This window comes from Camelus bactrianus, chromosome 1 (genome assembly GCF_048773025.1).
Source record: "Camelus bactrianus isolate YW-2024 breed Bactrian camel chromosome 1, ASM4877302v1, whole genome shotgun sequence".
Taxonomy (NCBI): domain Eukaryota; kingdom Metazoa; phylum Chordata; class Mammalia; order Artiodactyla; family Camelidae; genus Camelus; species Camelus bactrianus.
Window position 1 is genome coordinate 105,049,386 of NC_133539.1, and position 25,047 is coordinate 105,074,432.

Here is a 25,047-nt window from a genome sequence, read left to right on the forward strand (position 1 = left end):
GAGAGAGTGCCAAGGCGCTTCAGAGACCTGTGGGACTATAACAAAAGATCTAACATTCATGTCATTGGAGTCCTAGACAAGAAGAAAAAGAGAGCAGTGCTGAAATAATATTCAAAAAGCAATTTCATTCTAAGTGAGGTAGGCCAGACAGAGAAAGAAAAATACCATATGATATTGCTTATATGTGGAATCTAAACAAAAAAAGGACACAAATGAACTTATCTACAAAACGGAAACAGCCTCACAGACATAGAGAACAAACTTATGGTTACTTACCAGGGGTTTAAGGGGGTTGGAAGGGATAAATTTGGAATTCAAAAATTGCACCTCTTGGGGAGTGATGGAAATGTTAGCTATCTTGATTGTCATGGTGGTTTCATGGGTGTATACATCTATCAAAATTCATCAAATTGTACATCTGAAATATGTGTAGTTTACTGCACAGGAACCATACCACAATAAAGATGTTTTTAAAAATGGCTGAAAACTCCCCCTTTTGACAAGAGACACAAATCTATAGATTTAAGAAGTTGAGTGAATGTCAAACAGGATAAACTCAAAGAAGTTCAAGCCAAGGTGACATAATTAAACTGAAAATATGAGACAGAAAAAAAATACTGAAAACAACCAGTAAAACACTTTACCTACAGGGGGAAAGCAGTTAGAATTATGGCATTTTTAACCAGAAACCAAGGCAGTCAAAAGAAAGAAGCATAATATTTTTCAAGTGCTTAAAGAAAATAATTTTCAACCGATAACTCTATACCCAGGAAAAATATGCTTCATGAATGAAGGGAAAATCAAGGCACTGAAAGATGAAGGAAAACTGAGAAAATTGGTCTTAGAAGACCTATTCTGAAAGAATAGCTAAAGGAAGTTTTTGAAACAGAAAAGAAACTGTAAAAGAAGAAAATTTGGAACATGAGGGAAATAGAAAGAACATGATAAACAAAAATACAGGTAAATATGGGTCCTTTCTTCCCCTCCTGATTTTGCTAAATTACATTTGACAATTGAAGTAAAAATCATAATGCTGTCTGATGTCTAGATGCATGTAGAAAAAATGTTTCAGACAATTGTAAACAGGGGAGCATAAAGGGACATAAATGGAGATAAGGAAGGTTTCAACATGTTATTTGAGCTGACAAAATAATGACACCAGTAGACTGGTAAGTTATGTGTATATAACATCCAGAGCAACCACTGAAAATTTATACAAAAAGATACACTCAAAAACACTATTGATAAATCAAAATGAATTCTGAAACATATTCAAGTAACTAACTGGAAGGCAGGACAAAGACAACAGAAATACAAAAAAAAAAAAATGAGGGAACACAGAAAACAAATAAAATGGCAGACTTAAACCCTAATAATATCAATAATTACATTAAATGTAAATGGTTTGAATATACCAATTAAAAGACAGGTTGGCAGAGTAAATTAAAAACAAGACCCAACATGTCTATGAGAAACTTACTTCAAATATAATGAAAAAATGAAGACTGAAAGTAAAATCACAGAAAAAGCTATAGCATGCAAACACTAATCAAAAGGAAGCAGAGTGGCTATATTAATATCAGATAAAGTAAACTTAAGAGCAACAAAAATTACTGGAGGCAGAGAGTGACACTATATAATGATTAAACGGTCAAACCACCAAGAAGACATAGCAATTATAAATGTATATGCACTAGACAACAGAGCTGCAAGATAATGTGAAGCAAAAACTGATAAATCTGAAAGAAAAAAATAGAGAAGTTCATAATTATAGTTGAAGTTTTCAACAGCCCTATCTCCACAATTGAAAGAACTGGACAGAAAATCAGATAGGATATAGAAAAAAATCAACAACACTGTCAAACAACAGAATCCAATTGACATTTTTAGAACACTTCACTCAACAATAGCAGAATGTATGTTCCTTTCAGTTGCCCAGAGAACATATACAGAGATAGATCCTGAGCCACAAAAAAGCCTCAAAAAATGGAAAAGAATTGAAATCATGCAAAATTTGCTTTCCAACCACAAAGGAACCAAAATAGAAACTAACAATGGAAAGATAACAGAAAAATCTCCAATCATTTGGAAACTTAGCAACGTACTTCTAAACAATTCATGGCTCAAAGAGGAGGTATCAATGGAAGTATTAGTTATACATTGAACTAATATACTAAACTAAATACTATGCATCAAAATTTGTAGGGCATAGGTAAAGCCGTGCTGAGAGGAAAATAGATAACATTTAATGCATTCATTAGAAAGGGGAAGACACCTCAAATCAATCATCTCTGCTCTTACTTCAAAAGCCGAGCTAAAGAATAGAAAAACAAACCTAAACAAGTCGGTGAAGGAAATAATAAAGACAGAAACAAAAATCAATAAAATTAAAAAAATAGAAAAACAACAGAGAAAAATCAGTGAAATAAGGAGTCGGTTCTTCAAAAAGGTCAATAAAATTGGCAAAACTCTAGCAAGTCTGACAGGGAAAACAGAGTAAAGACATAAATTTTCAGCATCAAGAAGGAAATAGTATCATTACAGGTCCTTGCAGATAAGAGTCGGTTTTAGCCTCTACACTGTGCAACGCAGGCAGCATGAGATTTCTCTGAACACCAGCATCCCCCATCCCTACCCTCACACTGCTTAGCAGTAGGTTGTAAGCCACTTGGTCCTTTCAACTCAAATCAGCACATATTTACTGAGAACCTCTAAGCTAGATTGTGCGCCAGGACATAAGGATGAACAAGCCCACTCTGGCACAAGGATCAGACAATAAAAGAGATTGCATTGAAAGTGCAGCAGAATCTGGGCTAAGCCCAGGAGCAAATATGTCCAAAGCAATAAGAGAAGATAATAGGTCAATTTAAACATGTGATGTAATATCATTCTGTCATTCATTCTTTCCACAGAATTTAACTCAATACCTACTCAGTGTTAGGTGCCAGGGACACAGAATGGATTCAGACACAATCAATCAAGACCAGTAAAAAGGCAGGCTCATGAACACACAATCACAGCCCATTGTGGCAAGTGCCGTGGCACAGGAGATAATGGCATGAGTTGGGGGCCATGAGGATGCCACTCAGAAGATAAGAGTCTATTTCACATGATGTAGGAGTCCTGGCAGGGGCTGGAGGGTGGAGGTATAAACCCAATATGGGGCATGTGGAATAATATGGCCCCTCTCACCATTCCCTTGCTATCTTGCTATCTGGCTATCTGGCTGCATACACTGAACTGCATTTGGCTCAGGACCTTAATTTTTTTTTAAACATTTTTTTTTATTGAGTTATAGTCATTTTACATTTTTGTGTCAAATTCCAGTGTAGAGCACAATTTTTCAGTTATACATGAACATACATATATTCATTGTCAGGACCTTAATTTTTAAATTAAGTTCAGACATTTAGAGTCATGTCTGATGGAGTGGATGTGGGCATCTCATGGGGTGAGCGGGGAGGCCCAGCAGAAACCAGACAGCAGGCAGGAATACGTGAGCTTGTGAGAGGAAAGAAAAACATTACAAATGAGAAAGAACTCAGATGGCAGAGGGCAGAATCAGCAGCAGGGGCTTGAATGGAAGGTTGGGTACCACAGCATGGCTCTGGCCTGCTTGTGAACCCATCCCACATACCTAAACCTTGGGAGCACCCATCCATTTCCAGGAAGGGAGGAGTTTGTGGTAAATTGGAAAAAAACTGTAAACACTAGGACTCCAAGCAATGTTTCTGTGGAAATCCCAGAGCAAGAGTGGGCCAGAAGAGGAGAAAGACCATTTCCTCCTGGGCTAGGAGAGAGGTGATGAAGGGAGATGAGGAAGCCTGGATCAGTGCCCTACCCTATGGGCTGTCAGCATCATGGTGGACCTGAGGACAGCATTGGAGTAACAAGCATCCATGGGTGGGCAGTGATGGAGCGCCCACTGGTAGAGACTGAGATGGACTATACCCCATCTGGTACGGCCAGCCCACCACATGTGACGCTGGGACCAGCACCTGGCAGCCCAGAGCAGGAGCTACAGGCAATGGGGAACAGAGCCAAAAGGGATGGCCCAAGGATCACCAAGGTGGAGGGACAGCAGAGGGACAGGCTGCAGTGAGTGTTATATCTGCCATTTTACCTCTTTAGGACTCAAAGAGAGACACAAAAAAGGAAAGGTCCAAGGGGTGCTCCTGGGCGTTGGATTTGGGTTTTCACCTTGTAACCCCACAGCAAAATGGGCCAGGAAGGGGCTTTGTGGATATGCCAAACTTTCCAAATTATTTTTTTCTCTGACCTTGAAAATTTGAAATTTTGAAAGAATGTGCAGAAAGAATTCCTGCCACACTTTTCTACTAAACAAACAAACAAACAAACAAAAACTAAGTACCATATTTTAATGAAGTCCACAGTCACCCCAGCCGACCATTGCCAGAGTTATCATTTGCCATGGCACTCAGCTGGAACTTAGACAAATAATAATAATTTTTAAAGTTTGTAGATCATATTGAACTTGGCTTAATAGGCCCTCTCTCCAAACCTCTGAAAGGATGGCTCATAAAAAACTAATTAGTTTATACAGACTGTCAAGGTTCATGGGGGGACAGCTGGCCTTTGATGCCTCATCTGTGATTACAGGCAGCTACAAGATAATAAAATGGAGCTCTGAACTCACGCCAAGGTATTCAGTGATCTCACGCTGGACACTGTGCCAACTAGAAGAACTAAACTATAAATGACTGTTTGTACTCCTGTTCTTTGGTTTGGAATCTCAAAACAAGCTAGACATTGAGGACTTGCATTCATAGGCCCCAAATTCCTATTAAAGTAAAACTGCTGACCTTACAAATTCGTGTTCATAATTAATATTTGTGATGGGGCCCGATTGCAGGCCTATTCAATATGGCTACTGTCATAAGCCTCAGACACAGCTTCTAGAGAGGGGATCTGAATCAATATTAACTTTTCTAAGCTTGGCTATTATACAGTCCAATTACTGACAGTTGGAGCTGGTTTTCGGTTATCACTGATTTACCGTGATGATCACTGGTTATGACTTTTTAAGAGGATTTCTTCAGGGTTTTCAACTTCCCAGTTCATTCATCTCTATGCTGTCCCCTTATGTGAACCTCCCTGGGCTCTGTTCGCTCCCATTGATCTCCATAGAGAAAAACCACATTGACAGGTGGGTTTTAGTTGGCTTCTTTGGTTACCAGGGACAGAGATATACTATGTCATCTCAGGACAGAGAGTAGAGACACAAGTGCAGCAGGACACCAGGACACCAGGACACCAGGACTGCTTGAGAACTGAGCCCACAGTTCACATCAGGGGCCAGTTAGACCCTATCCCCTCTGGGCCCATCTGTCTCTTTCTGGGACCAGCTGCCTCCTCTCAGTCAGCTGACCAAGCATTCATACTGTGATCTGCTTGTGTCATAGAAGCTTTATCTGCAACTTCCATCCTCTGACATGGCCCCTCAGTACTCAGACTGGAAGCCAGCCGGCCTACATGTTTTTTTTCTAACCAAGTAGCAAGTCACAAGCTGTAACTAGCTGGCTTATTGGCCACCTGGAGTCAGGTGCCCACCCCTCGTCCAACCATAGTCAAGCAAGGAGGCTGGGTCACATGGCCTGGAATTTGGCCACCAGGGACAGTGATATGAAAGTACCATAAACATGTTAGCATCAAACTTGTCAATAAAGTCGTAGATTGGGAGTCTTCTATGCCCTGGGATGTCTTTGAGCTTAGAGCTTAATGGGTGCCTGTGCCTTCTGAATCATTTCTTCAGCCTTCAGAAACAAAGGCTTTGTTTTTGTTTTTTTGTGTGTGTTTCCTGATTTATTATATAAAGAGCCCCTGACTTTGGAGTTAGGTTTGGCCCATTGTCTTTGGGTGAAGCTGGACAGAGTTGGGGACACCAACGTGGAGATAAATGAAGCTAAGAGTATCCCAGGGACTGAGGCCAGGACTTTGACCTCAGGGGCACTGTGCCCACTCCAGCTGAGTCATGGGATGGAGCAGAACTGAATGATGGCAAAAAAGAACAGTGGTTAACGGAGCAGCAGAGTACAGTTGACTGGGGAGCCCTCCTACAAAACAAAATCACCCTCAAAATGGGGGAACTTGGCAGTATTTTTCTGGCAGGAATATCAGGATTGCTACAGGCAAGTCCAGTGACTGCTGTGTGCCTCCCATTTCCCCCCTTTTTGAATGAGAGTTTATTGAGGTTTCTGTCTCCCTGGAGGGTGTGTGGGTGAAGAAAACTTATCTTTCTGGTTTACAGGTCTCTGGATCATGAGGAGCTGCATCCAGGCCTGATGAAGATCACAAAATCTTGGTCTTCGATGCCATGACTGGATACCACTTTTGGGAGTCCTAGGATGAGGTGAGTATTTTGCATGAGGAAGGGATGTGAATAATTGTGGCCCAAGAGCAGTGACAGAATGACAGCACTGATGACCCTGACTTGTCACCTCTCTGTGCCCTTTGGTATTCTGCTCCTACTCTGGGCTTGGCCGTGTGACTTGTTTAGCCAGTAGGATAGTAACAAACTCATCCCAAGTGACTGCTTGCAAAAATCTTTGTATATTTCTGAGCTTAAAAGTTTCTCTGCATTCAGCATTGGAATGTATATGCTCTGGCTAGCTTGCTGACGTGCCTGAGCTAGTACATGGGGGAGAATGGTGCCATCCCAGCCAAGGCCACTCTAGACCAGTCAGCCGACAGCCTACCTGCCAGCTGCCTGTGGACACCTGAATGAGATCAGCTAAGACTGATCCAGATTAGCAGGACTACCCAATAGGTAGACTCATGAGAAAGAATTAATGGCTCTTGTTTGATGCTCCTAAGTTTCATAGCATTTGTTGCACAGCAGTACTTAACTGAGACATCAATGTCACCATTTGGAATTACAATTTCATCATTACTTCTGTGTTTTGAGCAAATTATACAATCCGGTTTAACTTCAGTCTTTCCTTCTGTAAAATAGGGATGATGAGAATGTCTTTTTCAGCAGGTTATTGTAAAAATTAAATGATGTAGTGTGTGTAAAATACCCACTACAGTGCCTAGTATGTAGCATGTGCTCAATAAATGTTAATTTCATACAATAAACTGCACCTTTTGAAAAAGTGCAATTCAGTGACTTTTGACATATGAATATACTTATGGAATCAACACCATGATCATGATATAAAGTATATCCATCACCTCCAAAAGATTTCTCCTTCCCTTCTGCTGTCAGTCCCTGTCCCTTGTGTAGCTTTGGGCAACCACTGATCTGCTTTCTGTTGCTCCACATTAGTTTGCATTTTCTAGAATTTTGTTGCAATGTTTTGTCTGTCTTCCTGCACTCAGCATTTGGAGATTCATCCACACTGTTGCATGTATCAGTAGTTCCTTCCTTTTTATTGCTGAGTGGCATTTCGCCATAGGGGTATATCACATTTTTAATTCATTGACTTGTTGATGGACTTTTTTTTTTTTCCAGTTCTTGGTTGTCATGAATAAAGTTCTGTGAATATTTATGTACACACTTAAAAAATGTTCATTTTAAGTATTGTGTGCAAGTTGTTACCTATACAAGGATACATGATCAAGGGGACAATCAAGGGCTGAAATCCACCCTTTCTCCACTTGCCAAGCCACGTGCTCTGGTGCAGGACAGTGTCTGTCTGAAAGACGGGGCAGCTGTTTCTAACGGGCACAGTTACCATACGGACTGGCAGCAGCCCTTCTACTATTATTCATTTTATTGTTCACTTTTCATTTTCATTTACTATAGTATTGTCTTTAATTCAAAATCCCAGGAGACTTGAAACTCCTACTTTCAAGGATTTCTCTCAAACTCTCTCCAAGGGCCAGCCCTCAAATTTTCCAACCTGGGACTCCACATGCCCACTGTTGGGGTGACTCACTTGTTCTACTTTACTGGGACCTTCTCAGTTTGGGTACTGAAAGGAAACTCTTAGTCCTAGGTAAACCAGCATGATTTTCCTCCCTCAGTGTCCCTTACTCTTCATCTTATTGATGGAGAAGGCCGCAAGTATCCACTGATTCCCCCTTAAACATTAGTGTTACCTGGAGCACGACTTCACCAGAGTCTTCTCATTGAGAAGGTCAGAGTCACTAGTGAATAGCTTCCTACCTCCAGTCAGACCATGAAGCCCAGTCCCTGTTGTGGGTTAACAGGGACCCTCACCATCTTCTTTCTTCTTGACTGACCACCCCTTGCTGCTGAGCTCCTTCCCCTGTACCCTGGCTCTAGCCCCTCCTCCAGCCATCCTCAGGGGCATCCCCTTAGTGCCCGCCTCTGACCGCTCAGTCCAGGAGGAGCCTGTGTGACCACACTCGCAGGGTCTCCAGCTGTTGCCAAGGAACCCCGTCCACCCAGGCTTCCATGGAGAGGCCTGGGACTCCAGGATTAAGGATAGAACGTGATGGAGATGTGAACAGTAGAATCTTCCAGATGAGATGGACCATCCTAAATTTACCAAAGCTGAGCTGCCACGCAGCAGAACTACACATGGCCTGCAACAGGAGAGAAATTAAAACCACCACCAATGACAAAAGGCTGCATGGTAGGGAATACACAGACAGACATCTTCAGGAACACTAAGAGCCAGTTTGGGGTGGAAAAAGAAAGAGCATAATTAATGAGAACAAAGATCTGGGAGGATCTGTTACAGCTAAGAGAAAAAATTCAGGGCAAAGTCCCCAAACTTGTGGGCAGCAGAGAACCAGAGATGCTCCTTATGCTCCCTCCAGCAGAGCAGCTCCACCCAGGAAAGGCGTGGAAGGAGAGGTGCTCTATTCTAAGCAAGGCGAGGCCTTTGTGCCCCAGGCTCTCGGAGCCCCAGGATTATGTGATGGCCCTTGTCCACCCTAGTAGAGCTGAGATCTGCCTTCTGAGCTGCTTGGCCCTCAGCAGACAGGAGGGAGATATAAAACACGGGAAAGGGGAAAATTAGAGTGAATGCAGTGCCCATGAAGGGATAACCAAGAAAGGACCCCAAATATGTCCCCAATTCCATAGCAATCACGGTCAAGGCTGACAGCTGCCAAGCTGGCAGAAGAAAGAGAAGCAAGGAGCAGAGATAATCAGCACTTTAATTCCAGAGTGATGGATACATCAGGCCTTTCTCTCTTCCACTCTTCCTGGCAGACCCTCAGCACCAGCGGAATCAGGACCATAGCTGCTGCTGGGAACCACAAATGTCCCTTTTCGTTGTCATCCTCTCAGAAATCGCAAGCATCGACCAGACCAGCTATTCTGGCTTATTTACTGGTTGCTGTGCCCTCACCCCTCAATTTTTTTTCAAGAGTTCTCAAATCACATCTTGCCTACAGCTGGAAATCCTTAGATCACAGACGCTATAGTGAGGGGGAGAATTCGCCACAGGGATGGAGGCATGAAACTTGCAAAGATGGGGACAGAGGGCTCTGCCACAGGCTGTAGACAGGTGTGGGAGTGCAGTCCAGGCCTCACTTCCCTGTCTAATCTGAACCCTGACATCTGCTCAAAAATTGGGCCATCACAGATCATATCAGCAAAAACATTTGACAACACAATCTCAGTCTGTCACTGAAAATAGAACACATCTGTTTTTTCTCAATTCACTACCTATGAACTAAACCATAAACATAAAATCCTGACTCCTATGTTTATAGCAAAAGGTATTTCAAGCAAAGTTGCCCATGGCAGTGTTATTTTTTTTTAAATGGGAAAACATTGTAAACAACTCAAAGATGCAAAAACAGTAGAATGGTTAAGCAAACCATGATATGGTTATATGATATATAGTTCTGCCTACACTGAAGTATTATTTTTGAGTATGTTTCAATCCACTTGGAAAACGTTCTGTGAAGAGAGAAAACACGAAGACTCTGAACTGTGCATACTATGATCCAAATGAATAAGAACCATGTATCTATATATGAATTTTAAAAGTCTAGCAGTGTGGGTAATTTTAGCAGTGTGGGTAATTTTGTTTTATTCTTTATTCTTTTTAGTAATTTTCACATGTACTTGAATGAATGCTTGTCCATCTCTTTCTGCTTCCTGTTTATTCTAGATTTGGACTCTGTGAGGTCCAAGGCATAGCCCACATTGCAGATTCCAGAGCTCAGTCCAAACCCCATTCTTTGCAGGGACTGCCACACACTGACCTCTAGCTGAGGCCAAGTTTATGCACAGAGAGCAGCACGGGACACCAGCCTCTGGTCCTCAGGAATGACCACATCCCCAACACAACTTGGGACATAAAGGCACATCTATGGTGAGGCTAATATTGATGGCTCTCTGCTGCCAGGACCAGAGCCCAGAGAGCCATGGGGCAGGGCAGACTGAAGATGGCTCTGTCCAGTGTGGGAGAGCCTGAGGCTGCTGGATGGGGCAGTGAGGCCCGAAGATAGCTGTTCCACGGTGTCCCACGTGGTATTCAGCCAAAGACCTCTTGTGGGGTTTGCCGCTACCATAAACTACCTAAATATGTATTTACTTACATATTTTTCTTGAAATTGGGGTTAAAAAAAACTTCAGTGAATTTACTTAAAAAGAAATCTGAAAAGCCAGTAATACATGCCTGAAATAGAGCGTAACCTAAATAAAATACAAACAGAATGTTATTAAAATTCTAGCTAGATGCTGTTGCCTATGGAGAGCTAGGAGATAGAGCTTGCTCCGTCTTTGTCCAAAAGAGAGATTAGCAAGTGTTTGAGAGGTGCTGAAGACATCTTGAGCCTCCCAAACTGTACCTTTCTCCTTGACATAATCAGAAAGATTTGAAAAAAGAACTTCAAAGGGATGTGACTTAGCTTTCTTTAACACTATGTCCAGGTCCCATGGAAATCTTCTACTGCAAAAGAGAGCAATCTCACACACTGCACAACCGACAGAGGGGAAAGAAGGCAGGACTTGGAGTCAGTCTGAGGGTCTGACATTGAGTGACAGGGCTGGTCCATCCTCAGCTTGGTAACCTGGAAGAGTTACTTAATTTCTCTAAGTCTCAATGCCCTTATTTGCAAGACAGAAGCATAATAGCTGACCTACTTGTTCCACAGGGTTGGTGTGAAGCTTGGCTGTAATTTTGTGTGTGTAGCACCTGGCACACATATGTGTCTGTGTGTGTGTGTGCATGTTTATAACAAAAGGGCACACAGCTCGCAGCAATCTAAAAGTATATCCTGCAACGAATAGGTTACTCCACAGGAATAAGTGATAGGTAGAATGTAAGGACATTTATTTCCAACTAATATTTACAGAGTTCTGCACGATTCACAACTCCTTTCCCCTGCATTGTTTAACTGATTGCCCCCACCCTGCCACATAACCAGTCTAGGCAACATAGCTTGATGGTGAGTGACGGCATCAAGCCTTTAGAACAAACTCCAAACTTACCCTTCTCCTTTCTTTAACATCATTGTCACAGATTGTAATCACACCCTTGTAGTCAGCCTCAAATGAATAAAACGCTTCGGGCTTATTGACGCTAATGAGAAGTAGTATTATTCTGATTACTCTCATTACTACCATTGCCAGTATTGTCAGGACTGTGATCTACTGGACATCTCTTGGCTGCCAGTCTTCTTCTTTTTTTTATTGAAGTATAGTCAGTTACAATGTGTCAATTTCTGGTGTACAGCATAATGTCCCAGTCATGCGTGTGTGTGTGTGTGTATGTGTATATATACACACACACATGCATACATACACATACATACACATATATATTCATTTTCATATTCTTTTTCATTAAAATTTATTACAATATATTGAATATGGTTCCCTGTGTTATACAGAAGAAATTTGGTTTTTTATCTATTTTTATATGCTGTTAACATTTGCAAATCTCTTTACATTAGGATCTTATTTAATCCATATATTAACCCAGGAGTAGGTACTGTGTTTACCCCCATTTTAAATGAGACCCCTCAAAGGAGCTGAGTATGTTATCTGAGACCATAGAGCTGGTCAGTGGAGAGCCTAACTGTGAAACCATGTGTGTCTGCCCAGAGCCTGAGACACTTCACAACCAGGGTTCCCTTCCTGCCATAAGATGCCAGTGCTGTACAAGCCCCGGGGGAGGGTCTGTGCCACTGGGAAGCTGTGGGGCCCAAAGCATGAACAAAGGCCCTGGGCGGGTCCAAAGACAAGCAGGCAGATAGATGGGCAGAGGCCAAGCAGAATAAAGAGGACCAAGGGAGATAACCACAGAAGGAAAAATGCCTTCTGCAACAACCAGCTAATCAAACCAGGCCAAATCATGTCCCAGGCAATTTTCAGGGCAGCCTTCAGAGGGTCACCCAGGCTGAGAAGCCAGCCAATTATGCCTGATCATTCTCTGCAGCCCTGTCCTTACAAAAGACAAGTCCAGACTGGCCCAATGTAGACAAATGAGCAGTACTATTACCTCTGAAAGGCAATCTAATTCCTTTCAAATTTAGAAGTCTCCACTGTTTCCTAACAGGCCTCCGTGGGGCTCAAGTAGAAATTAATAAGCTCACGGCATGCTCAGCTTGCTTTCCTTTTTGTTTTTTTGCCTTGCACTGGACAGGATTTTCATTATGACTCAAGGATTTTTATGCATCTGATTCTCCAAGAAGATCATGTCTGCTGGGCTCAGACACCAGGCTGAGAGCTGAATCAGGTCTAATGGACCTGACTGAGGTGGGAGGGAGGTTTCACTGACTGAGAGTCAGCATGTGTACTAATCAGCTGGGGCAGGGATCAAAGGGAAATATCACAGGGAACGAGAACTCCCAGCAAGGAGGAAAAGCCCTGGGCTCCAATCCCAGCCCTGAGGATGTCCTGCTCTGGGACACCAAGCAATTGTCTCGGGCTCCCTGCGAGTTAGTTATCTCCTCTATGAAAGAAGCAGAGAGAAGGGTCACGGAAAGGAAATTAGAATTTTTGAAACTTCTACTGTCTCTTGAATCACTGAGACATGCATCCTAGACATTCTTTAATCAATACAACAACCCTGGAAACCTTATATATTATTTCACAAACAAAGGGAGTGAGACTACTGTAACTGGTGATTCCATCTTATGGCCATGAAACCACACCATGAATGAGCCATATGGGGCCAGGGAATGAGAGACTCGTGTGACTGCCACTGCAAACCCATACGATTTTTCTGGAAAGCAATTTAACATGTTTCAGGAACATTAACATAGCTGACCAATTAATTCGAATTCTGAAATCCATCCAAATGATAGACTCAGAAATACAGACACATGTTATAATAAAGTAAGCTACTAGGATATATTGTACAACACAGAGAATAGAGCCAATATTTTATATCTATAAGTGGAGTCTAACCTTTAGAAGTTGTAAATCACTGCATTGAACATCATCTATATGTCAATCAAAAAAAAAATGAAATAGACAGATTTCCCATCATTTCATACCTGTTAGAATGCCCAGCATCAAGAAGAGATAACAAGCATTGCAGGATGTGGAGAAAAGAGAATTCTTGTGTACAAACACTATGGAAAACAGTATGTGAAGTTTCCTTAAAAAATTAAAAATAGAACTACCATACAATCCAGCAGTCTCACTTCTGGATATATATCTGAAGGAAATGAAATCAGGATCTTGAAGAGATATCCACACTCCCACGCTTAAAGCAGCATTATTTACAATGGCCAAGATACGGAAACTACCTAAGTGTCTGTTCATAGATGAATGGATAAAGAAGATACATATACATATACATACATACATACATACAAACATACATATATATATATATATAATATTCAACCACGAGAAAGAAGGAAATCCTGCCATTTGTGACAACATGGAGGGACCTTGAGGGCAGCATGCTAAGTGAAATAAGTTAGAGAATGACAAATACTGTGTGATATCACTTACACGTGGAATGTAAAAGAGCTGAATTCATAGAAACAGAGTAGAATGGTGGTTACCAGGGGTTGGGGGTGGGGAAATGGGAGATGTTAATCGGAGGGTACAAACTTCCAGTTATACAAGTTGGGGGACTCTAAAGTACAGTATGGTGATTATAGTTAATAATACTATAATTGAAATACAGTATTACAATTGAATACTGAACTTGACAATTGCTAAGAGAGTAGACCTTAAATGTCCTCACCTCAAAAAAGAAGTGGTAATTATGTGAGGAGACGGAGCTGTTAGCTAACATTATGTGGTGGTAATCATTTTGCAGTACACAAGTGCATCCAGTCAACACGTTGTGTACCTTAAACACAATTTTATATGTCAATCATATCTGAATAAAGCTGGAAAAAATAAAGGAATGGTAAACTATGGAATATTCATTGAATAGGAAATCATGCAACCATTTAATCAGTTGCAGAACAGCAATAAAATGGTGTATATTCATTAAGTCAGTGGGGAAAAATAAGTTATAGTATTGACTATGGACTGAGATCACAATTGTTGGATAAAAACAGAGCAGAAAAATGACTGGAATGAAATACACTAAAATATTGACAGAGGCTCTCTCTAGGGGTAGGAAATTCTCACATTTTCCATATTAAACACATAATTATCATAATCAGGAGATATACCATAAAACCTATTTCATATCCCTGAATTTTGTATTTCTATGCAAAATGCAATCATGATTTTATTTAAATGAATGATATTTTATGTAGAAATTCTTCTTAAAAATTTTTTTCAAGGAGGGCAATCACAAGAGAAACAGGACAGAACAAAAGTGATGTGAATGGAACCATGCCCCAGGAAGCTTATAGCTCAACTCATAGGCTGAGTTGGAAATAAAGACCCCTGGGACAAGGGTGGGAAAACTGACACACGATGCCAGAGCAGTTGATAAGGGGGGACCAAAAGCTGCAGTTGACTTCGAAAAGCGATGGAGCCGGCAGATAGAAATTTTTCAATTTTATGAGAATGATAGGGATCTGAAATAAATCTTCAGTATTTTCTTTTTAAGATAAATGTTTTAAAATAAATGCCTGCAGCATGGATGGATGGCTAGTGCCTGTGTCCTGTCTTGGGGCTGATGATAAATAACACTGAGAAAAATAGCTTTGACCATTCTAAAAAGCATCTTTAGTTTTTACTCTTAAGAGCTTGGAAGATTATATTTTGATACATTAAGCTAGATTTCTTTTTTAATGCACTTGCAAATATCAAGAGGAGTATAGAAACTGTCTTCAGATAGAAACAACTACTCAAGGCTTTGCTTAAAAGCAAACCTTAGTTTCAAAAGGTGTCAGAAAAGTCTGTGGTCACATCTAATGGTCAGAATACAAATTCAAGTTTGAAAGTATTTTATGAATTTATAATTTAAGCAAATCCTTCAGGTGAAATTATTAATTGTCCTTCAGGCTGACAACCAAGTAATTGCTTATAAATCCACACTTTCAAATATCAGATTTCCTTGAAATTATTTTTCCATTTTGGTCCTTACATTAAGGAGTTTATAACTTTACTGTAGAACAGCTTATTCAACAGCCTTAGGTTCCAAGTTCATTACTGGATGAGAACAAGTCTACTCTGAGGCAGACATGATCAATAATCAGACACATCCCTCATCTTTTAAAGTGTTAGCCTCACTACACTACTGTGACTTAATGGCATCCGTTTACTTCCCATTTGATATGTCACTAATTTTTTCTCTGACGTTTCAAAGATGGGTCACACACTCAGATGGAAAGATGAATAAAGGACCCATGTGATGGAAGGACCTTTGCTATGAGAGAGGGGCTGACGGAAGCCAGGACTCAGCTCTGTATTTTAGATCGAGTTCATCAAGATAAACCAGAATCCTACAATTTTATGCCAAATCTCCCAACTTCTAAATGTTGTCTCTGTTTCATTTTTTTAAAGCACACAGTACAAGCCAATCCAAGCATTTCCATGACCTGAACATTTTTGCTAGTGTTTATTTTAAAATCTCTTTTCCAGGAGGTTGGTGAGAATTGCTGATTAACCCCAATATGGTTTAGTTATGTCCAAGAAGGGGATGAGCTGGAATATTCCTGGACTGGGAAAGAAGGTCTGGGGAAGACACTTCGTCTTTTGTGGAAAAGACAGCATGGGATTTACACTGCCAAGTGGCATTAGGATGAGCTGGGACCCCCGAGGATGGCTGGAAGATGTATGGAAATGTCCCCACTCTAAACACTATGGAAGTCACATTAAGGTACCCTTGGTGGTTATGACTCTACATAAAATAAAGATAAAGCCTTCTTCTGAGAGTCAAGAGTAGTTCCCTCATGCTCCGCAAGAATGCTTACGGGTTTATCTTCACATAAGGCTGAAATTCCCCATTTAACCCCGCTCCTTACTTTTATAATGTACTGTAATGGAAAAAAGGCCTTCACAGAGCTTATCTCTTAGAAGTATCAAAGAGCCAATTTTTTTCTGTCCAAGTAGCTCATAACGTAGCAGACAAACTGTCAGAAAAGATAGACTTCATCATGGTGAAAACCTCAGCCTGGCACCCATCTATCATAAAGCAATCTTCCAGAAATCTTGAAAACCTTCATTAAATTTCCTGTCTTTCTCCTGACAGTTATAAAATGCTAACAATATTACTCATGATACAGGCATCTTCAGAAATTCTTTGTCCGATCCCTCCTCCCCCTGCCATCACCCATCCCCTTTTCTTCGCCAAAATCTATGGAAACATGAGACATAGCCATCTTCTTTGCGCATCCCTCCTAGGACCTGGCCCTTGCAGGAGGTTGGAGGAGGGAGACGTGTAGTCTTGAAGACAAAGATAAGGCTCTCTAGCCACAAGCTGCAAGGGCAAAATGGCACTGCCTCCAGATTCCTCCTCCCAAAGCTGCACCCACTTCGAAGCTTAAGGGCATGACCCTGTCCCACCCTTAGCAAATAACATTTGATCCTTTTTCTTTCCCTTTTCTCTTGTCCATCTACAAAGTTACAACTTCTCACCTGTCCATGATATGTGGGTAGTGGGGACAGTGGGTCACACATCTCATGTCTATGGATCATTTTTCTAGAGAGAAAATTCCCCTACGGACCTTGCTGGCTCAACTTTTCCAATTCCAGGGACCACTTCAGCGATATACCATCTCTCAAAAGAAGAAGACATAAGGGTCTCGCATTGGAAGCAACACCAAGGAGAAAAACCTTAGGGTGATATAGAAACCACACCAGGAATCAGGAGAGGCATACAGCTTTGAGATCACAGGCTGATCTGTGAGAGACACAGGTGGTGGCAATAGCAATAAAGCCCATCCCTGGGCTTCAAGACGGTTTCCCAACACATCTCCCAAGTGAGCGGAGCCCAACCACGTGGAGCCATCACCTTACCTGCAAAAGGAACCGGTGCATCTTTATCCAGGGCGACCAACGGTGGGTCCAAAATGACCGTGTCATTGTTCTCCGTGATGACTCCATGATACGAAGTCTCAATCCATGGTTTGTGCTTGTTCACTAGAAAACAATGGGAAAAAAAAAAAAAACAAAAACAGAAAGATTGACTTTGAAGATCATCATTTGAATAACTAATCCATAACGATATTATTAATATTGTACATTTGCACACCCATAGGCTCTCATCCAACCTCACATGAGGGATATAGAGTACGTTCATCCTATTTCACACCCAGGGTGGCTTCAGAGATGTGCTCAGAGAGGTTCAACAATTCACTCAAGGCGCACAGAAAGTAAGGGCGGCGCTAGGACTCAGTTACACTTTTAGTTCTAAGACCGTGGCTCTCTCACCTTACCAAAATCCCATTATTTCTATTTCTTGATGCCCAATATCAAGAGATATTTTTAAGACATCAATCAAAAGCTTTAATTCTCAACTGCTACCATCTATTAATAGATGTTTCAGAGTTAAAGCCTCTTATCAATCAACTAACTAGCAGACTGCAGCTGTGTGCTGGGATTTCTGACCTCAGCCTAATCTGATCCATCATTAGGAGCTGTTACCACATTTTATATACAGATACACATGTAAGGACCAATATATGTGGAAGCGTACAACAAATGTTTGAATATTTTCTGATCATTTAAGGTTGTGTCTATCTAAATGGTCTAGATTATCTAGTATTTTAACTTGCTCTTCAATAATTTGACCAGCTGAACAATATACTATATAATGTACAATTAATACACTTAAAATGCATATCAAATATATGTTACTAGTTTAAGCGTGTCCCCGAAAAAAAGATTTGGAGTCCTAACCTCCTGAATCTTGGAATGTGACCTTATCTGAAGATAGGGTCTTTATAGAAGTAATCAAGTTAAAATGAGGTCATTAGGGTTGGCCCTAATCCAAAATGACTGGTGTCCTCATAAAAAGGGGAAATTTGGACACAGAGACAGACATACACACAAGGAGAAGGTTGTGCTGCCACAAGTCAAGGAACCACCAAGAGCTATAAGACAGACCTTCAGAGCAAGCATGGTCCTGCTGACAATTTGACCTCAGACTTTTGGCTTCCAGAACTGTGAGACAGTAAGTTTCTGTTGTTCTAAGCCACCCAGTTTGTGGTACTTTGTTAGAAGCAAATGAATACAAGATAATGTAAAGTCAGTCAGTACCAAGACTTGTGCCAGGATTGGTGTAAGAGTCCCATGTGACGATCTGATCTGGTGAATACCCTATTCCTGTCAATTCCACCTATGTAAATAGCTACATGGCCTCCGGATTGGTCTTCCGGTAAGAAGTCTTGTCCCCACTCCAGTCCATCCTCAACACTGGCATTAAGAGTGATTTTTCTAAAATATTAATCTAATTCTTCCACTGTGAGCTCCTTGGTTTGCCTTTTTATTCCCCCACATATCCTCACAGAAGTCTGGGTGCAGAGTAGTTAGCAACCAAACAACAGATAAGAGGGAGCCCTAGAGTAATCAGAGGTGTCCCAGTGCCAATCCTCACACTTGGCTTCACAGTTTCAGAGATGTTGTCACATACGTGATGCTCCCCACTGCAACTTGCAAAGTAAGTGTGATCATTATGAAAATGATAAAAGAAACTACTTTCACAAGGTGTGACTTCCCCAAGATGGCCACAAGGTTAACAACTAATCATTGTGAAAACCAAAACCTTTTTCATACACTGTGATATTCAAAAAGTGCACACACACATAATACATGTTATGTACATTATACTATATAACTCACATTATAATATATTTTATATACACAATGCATGTGACATATTTTTTCAATAGCCATGGCAAAACAAGAGCTTATACACAGATTTAAGAACAGCTCAGTTGCAGCTTTCCCCTTCCCACTCCATCACGCTTCAAAATGTCAGTGAAGAGCTGTTCCAGGATTGGTGGTGGGCTCCACCTGGGCTGCCATTTTGCTCTCTGTCTCCCATTCCACAGCAACCACGAACTAACTGAGAGGCAGTTTAGTGGGGCAGGGACATATGCATTGCTGTTCTCAGGTCTTGGCTTCTGAGACCTATTCTGGTGATTGAATCACACCCAGGGCAGAGAGCTGCTCTGCCTAGAGCAGGTATTAACGGGCTGCAGGCGCATCCATGCTCACTTGTTGGCATTCAAACCAGTGCTTCATTATGGACCGTGGAAGAATTACAGCCACTCTGGGCTGTCCCCACACTCCTGTGCTCTTTTATTAGCCATCAACACAAATGCAATGTAAATAATTTGCAACTGTTGGGAGAAACAATTAATCTTTTTTTTCCCTTTAATTAAACCTAGGGGCCTATTCAATTAGAAATGTGTACAGAGGATATGCCAGGAACTCATCTAGTGTTTCAGATTCATGTGCCACTTGGCTCAGTGGCAGACAACGGAATCTAGAGTCACAGCGCTGGACTTCAGTGTCTTGGCCACTTCAGGGCTGGTCCTATACGAGTCAGCTGGCCTCAGTATCTCAACTCTGCCACCTGTAAAATGGGGAAGAAGGGGTTGCCATGGGGTTGTCATGTCATTCAGATGTCCTGGGCAGAGCACATAGCCTCTGACATTTCATTACCCAGACTCACCCCCTGCTCTCTGGGCAGTAACAGTGTCTGAAGGAGAAGTGCTTTGTTGCCCCTAAAGTTGAGAAGTCAAGATTTCTCCCTCATTAGTGGGGATGGGTTTATTTCCTTCTACCCACAGGCCTGCCTCCCTTTTCTCCTCTCTATTACTACTACAGTTAGTTGAGTACTTATTGCATATTAGGCATTTGAAATACATTAATTAATCCTCCCAACAAACCCACCAGATTAGACTTTGTATCTCATTGTGCAGGTGAGGAACTGAGTCTCAGAGGGGTTTAGATGCACCCTTTTTGGAAAATAAGATGGTTCATATCCCTAAAATTTCTTCATTTCTCTCCCACTTTTTAACTTTCTTTAGATCTATCTCAAGTTTTGTTTTGTCAAGGTTGATAAACATTTGCATTTTGATGAGTAATTAACTTAAAAACTAAATCTTTGCTTTGAGTATAGATCAGATCCTCAGGGTTGCAAACTAATGACTTACACTGACATAATTTTGACCATGAGGATACCATTCATGGCTGAGCCAAGTATTGTGTCAAGGATTACTTTTCCTTCTTAGTGGTCCAACAGTCATTTCAAGAACACCATTCCTTGTATTCAAACCAATTGGATTCTTGATTCTTTCATACCATCAAAAAGCTGAATCATACTCCATTTTTACTTGCATCATATATGGAACTAGCCTTCTTTGTATATTATTTGTTTTCTGAACTTAATGATTGTCTTTTGATTTCCGTTGAGTAATGAAACATAGGACTTCTTCCTCACATCCCAACAATATTATAGCTTTTTAATCATTCCATCTATTACTCATTCTTTATTTGTAAAGTGGAGATACTTACTTCATAGGAATATTGTGAAAACTGTGTGATCATTTAGGCAAATCTACTACCCCTGATGTGACAAGGCATTCAAGTACCCTTAAGTCCCCCTAGCTCATCATGCTTCTGAGTGGTTGAAGTGTGGCCTTACACTCTCAGGGGATGCAGCCCAGCTTCACTCATTCAACAAGTATTTATGGAGTACCTAAAATGTGCAAACATAGTCTGAGCATTGGCATTAAAAGGGGGTTAAAATGTCCCTGAAAAAAGCATTTGACAAAATTCAACATCCATTCACAATTAAAACTATCAGTGAATGAGGAGTAGAAGGAAACTTCCCCAATCAGACAAAGAACTTTTATAAAAAATCTATATAGCTAACATCATACTTAGTGACTAAAGAGTGAATTTTTTCCTACTCAGATTGGAAATGAAAAAGTAAAATTGTCTTTATTTGCAGAGAACATGATCATCAATAAGCAAATTCTATGAAATCTACAAAAGTACTACTAGAACTAATAAATAATTTTATTTATTATCTATGTGTAGAAAGTCAATATATAAGAATCAATTGTATTTCTATGTTCTAGAAATAAATAATTGGAAATTTAAATTTTAAGATATTAATATATCTTGAAAAAGCATGAAACATTTAGGAATGACTTTCACAAAATACATACAAGATCTGTACACTGAAAACTCTTAAGATATTGCTGAGAGAATTTAATGAAGACCTGGAGAGGTCTTAGTGGAGAGATAGACACTTTTCATGATTTGGTAGGTTCTATATGGTTAAAATACGAATTTTCCTTTAATCAATCTATAGCATCAATGCAACCCAAGTCAAAATAATAGCAAAACTGTTTAAATGGATAAGCTAATTCTAAAATTTGTATGAAAATGAAAAAGACCTGATATAGCTAAGACAATTCTGAAAAAGAAGAGCAAAGTTTGAGGACTTATACTACCTGATGGTAAGACTTGTTGTAAAGCTACACTAATCAGGATAGTATAATATTAACATAAAGATAGACATATAGATCAATAGAAAGAATGAGAGTGTAGAAATAGACACACAAAGAAATGGTCAATTCATTTCTGACAAAGGTTCCAAGATAATTCAATGGGGGGAAAATAGTCCTTTCATTTAATGCTGCTGGAAAAATTGGATATACATATTTAAAAAGAAAAACTTCAATCTTACTGCACATCATACACAAAAAAAGGTCTCTAAATAGATCATAGTCCTAAATGTAGGAGTTAAGATTATAAACCCTTTAAAAGAAAGCATAGGGAAAAAAAACCCTGAGTAGTTAGGCAAGGATTTATTAGAAAAGACCAAAAGAGCATGAACCATAAAAGATAAAGTTGATTCATCAAACTTTATAAAAATTATAAATTTCTATTCTCAGAAAACATTCCTAAGAAAATATTTTTTAAAAGCCACAGACTGGGAGAAAGTTTTCAAAAACATATAGAGGAATTGTTCCTCAAAAGACTAAAAATAGAATTATCATATGACCCAGCAATCCCACTCCTGGGCATATAATCAGAAGGAACCCTAATTCAAAAAGACACCTGCACCCCAATATTCATAGCAGCACTATTTACAATAGCCAAGACATGGAAACAACCTAAATGTCCATCAACAGATGACTGGATAAAGAAGTTGTGATATATTTATACAATGGAATACTATTCAGCCATAAAAATTACAACATAATGCCATTTGTAGCAAAATGGATGTCCCTGGAAAATGTCATTCTATGTGAAGTAAGTCAGAAAGAGAAAGAAAAATACCATATGATATCACTCAATATGTGAAACCTTAAAAAAAAAAAAAGACAAATGAACTTAAGTATAGAAGAGAAACAGACTCACAGACATAGAATACAAACTTGTAGTTACCAGGGGGTAGGGGGTTGGGAAGGGACATACTGTGAGTTTGAGATTTGTACATGCTGACAGGTATAAATAGAATAGGTAAACAGGTTTATACTGTATAGCACAGGAAAATATATTCAAGATCTTATAGTAACTCATGGTGAAAAAGAATATGAAAATGAATATATGTATATTCATGTATGACTGAAAAATTGTGCTATACACCAGAAATTGACACATTGTAAACTGACTATCTCTATAAAAAATTTTAAAATAAAAAATAAAATAAATAAATACTAAAAATATATATAAAGAACTCTTGCAACACAAAAAGACAATTTGTTAAAAAAAAAAAGGAAAAATTTGAACACACCCTTCACTAAAACGAATATATGAGAATAAATAAGGACAAGAAAAAGTGTTCAACATTAATCGTTATGGGAGACGTATAAATTAAAACCACTGTGGGATATTACCAAATCACCGCTAGAATGGACAAAATAAGACTGACAATACCAAGTTCTAATGAAGATGTGAAGCAACTGAAAGTCTCATCTATTGCGGGTAAGAATGTAAAATGATACAGTCACTTCAGAAACAGTAATTTCTTTTAAAATGACTCAGCAATTCCATTCCTAGGTTTTACCCAAGAGAAATGAAAACATAAATTACACAAAAATACTTGTAGGTAAATGTTCATAGAATCTTTATTCAGAATAGTGCCAAAGTGGAATGGCCATTGACCAGTGAATAGATAAACAAATTGCAGTATATCCATATAATGGACACCTACTCAGCAATGAAAAGAAATCAACAACTGATCCGTACAACAGAATGGATGCAGCTCCAAAGTATTTCACTGGTGAAGTGAAAGAAGTCAGACACAAAGGACTACATGCTCTTTGCTATTTGGGGTCAGGGGATAGCTCAAGTGGTAGAGCACATGCTTAGCATGCATGAGGTCCAGGGTTCAATCCCCGGGATCTCTATTTAAATAAATAGATTAAAAAAAACCCCAAAAACTAGATGCTGTTTGATGCCATTCATATGACATTCAAGAAACTGCCAAAGTTGAAGGATGGATAACCGGTCAGGAATTGCTAGGGTCTGGGGCTAAGATGCCATTTGCTTGCAAAAGGGCACAAGGGAACTTTCTGGGATGATGGGACTGTTCTGTATCTTGATGGTGGTGATGGTTACACCTCCATGTGCCTTTGCTAAAATTTACCAATCTGCACATTTAAAAAGAGTGAATTGTATTGTGTGTAAATTATACTTCAATAAATATGGGACAAGGACCAAGTCCTCATCCTCAAGGGATTCTCAGGCTAGATCCCCAATTCTAGGGATCCATGAGAACCAGTATAGTAAGAGGCAGGCAAGAAGAGGAAAAGCGGAGTTCTATGGAAAATGATGAGAAGCACCAACCCAGCCATGGTAATCCAGGACTGCTTCCTGGAGAAAGGAGGTTCTAAGTCATGAGCAGTAGGAATTAAACAGGGATACAAGATACGGAGGGTCCCAGGCAGAGGAACACTGTCCCACGATCAAAGCATCTGGAACTCCATGGGGGGAATGGGAATAGGTTTGGTTAGAGAACATAGTTTGAAGTGCAAGGCCAGCCAAGGGGCTGGACTGATGGGTATCTTCTACATCAACCAGGGAGTATTGGCTTGTACAGAATCATCCAGGAGCCGCTTCCAAACCCTGGCTTCAAAAGACACTAGAGAACCATCACCTTTTCAGAAAGAAGCAATAGGTGTTGATGCTTGTGGCTTGGCTGTAATTTCTTATTTAATCTCTTCCTTTCCCTGTCAAATGTTTTGTCTTTTTGTTCCAATAGACTGAGGCCAATCAGCTCATACTTTGCTCCATTTGGTTGTAACTTTAGAAGAACTGATTTTTATCAGTTCTTCACAAGATAATGTCCATGTTTACTGTAAAATTCCTCTCGAGGCTGAGCTGTCTCATCATGCCCTCTTAGGACTGCTTCTTGACTCCATCTTGTCTCCTTTCCATGATGTTTCAGCATCTGGAAAATGCCTGTGTCTTTGCACTCATATAGAAGAAACACCAGTGTGTGATATTTCTGCTCCATTTACAGAGAAATTAGGTCTTGCCACCCAATGCGCCTTTAACTAGAACACAGATGTGAGCACTCCTTGGTTCTCTTTGCTTCCACTTACGAAAAAAATGCATTAACACTCAATCCTAGCAGCAGGGACAAGTGGCTGATGACTCACCCTTTCAATCTTTCTGCTTACATCCTACAGTTGACCCTCTGGCCATTGCTAGCTCCTCAAGCCTCAGAACTCCAATACTTCTTCCCGGATAAAAGTGAGTCTTGAGTAGAAATGTACCATACTGATTGCAAAATGCTCCAGTGAGGTTAACTATAC

General features: G+C 40.2%; 1 protein-coding gene across 3 annotated transcripts in view; it reads right to left on the reverse strand.

Annotated features, from left to right (window-relative positions):
• The window catches only part of CLSTN2 (calsyntenin 2), a 592,872-nt gene that overhangs the window by 350,281 nt on the left and 217,544 nt on the right, over positions 1-25,047 (reverse strand). For all 3 annotated transcript variants that reach the window (XM_074370543.1, XM_074370548.1, XM_010952311.3), the window contains exon 2: positions 17,279-17,401. In XM_074370543.1, the coding sequence (XP_074226644.1) occupies positions 17,279-17,401 (123 nt within the window). The remainder of the gene's footprint in view (positions 1-17,278; positions 17,402-25,047) is intronic.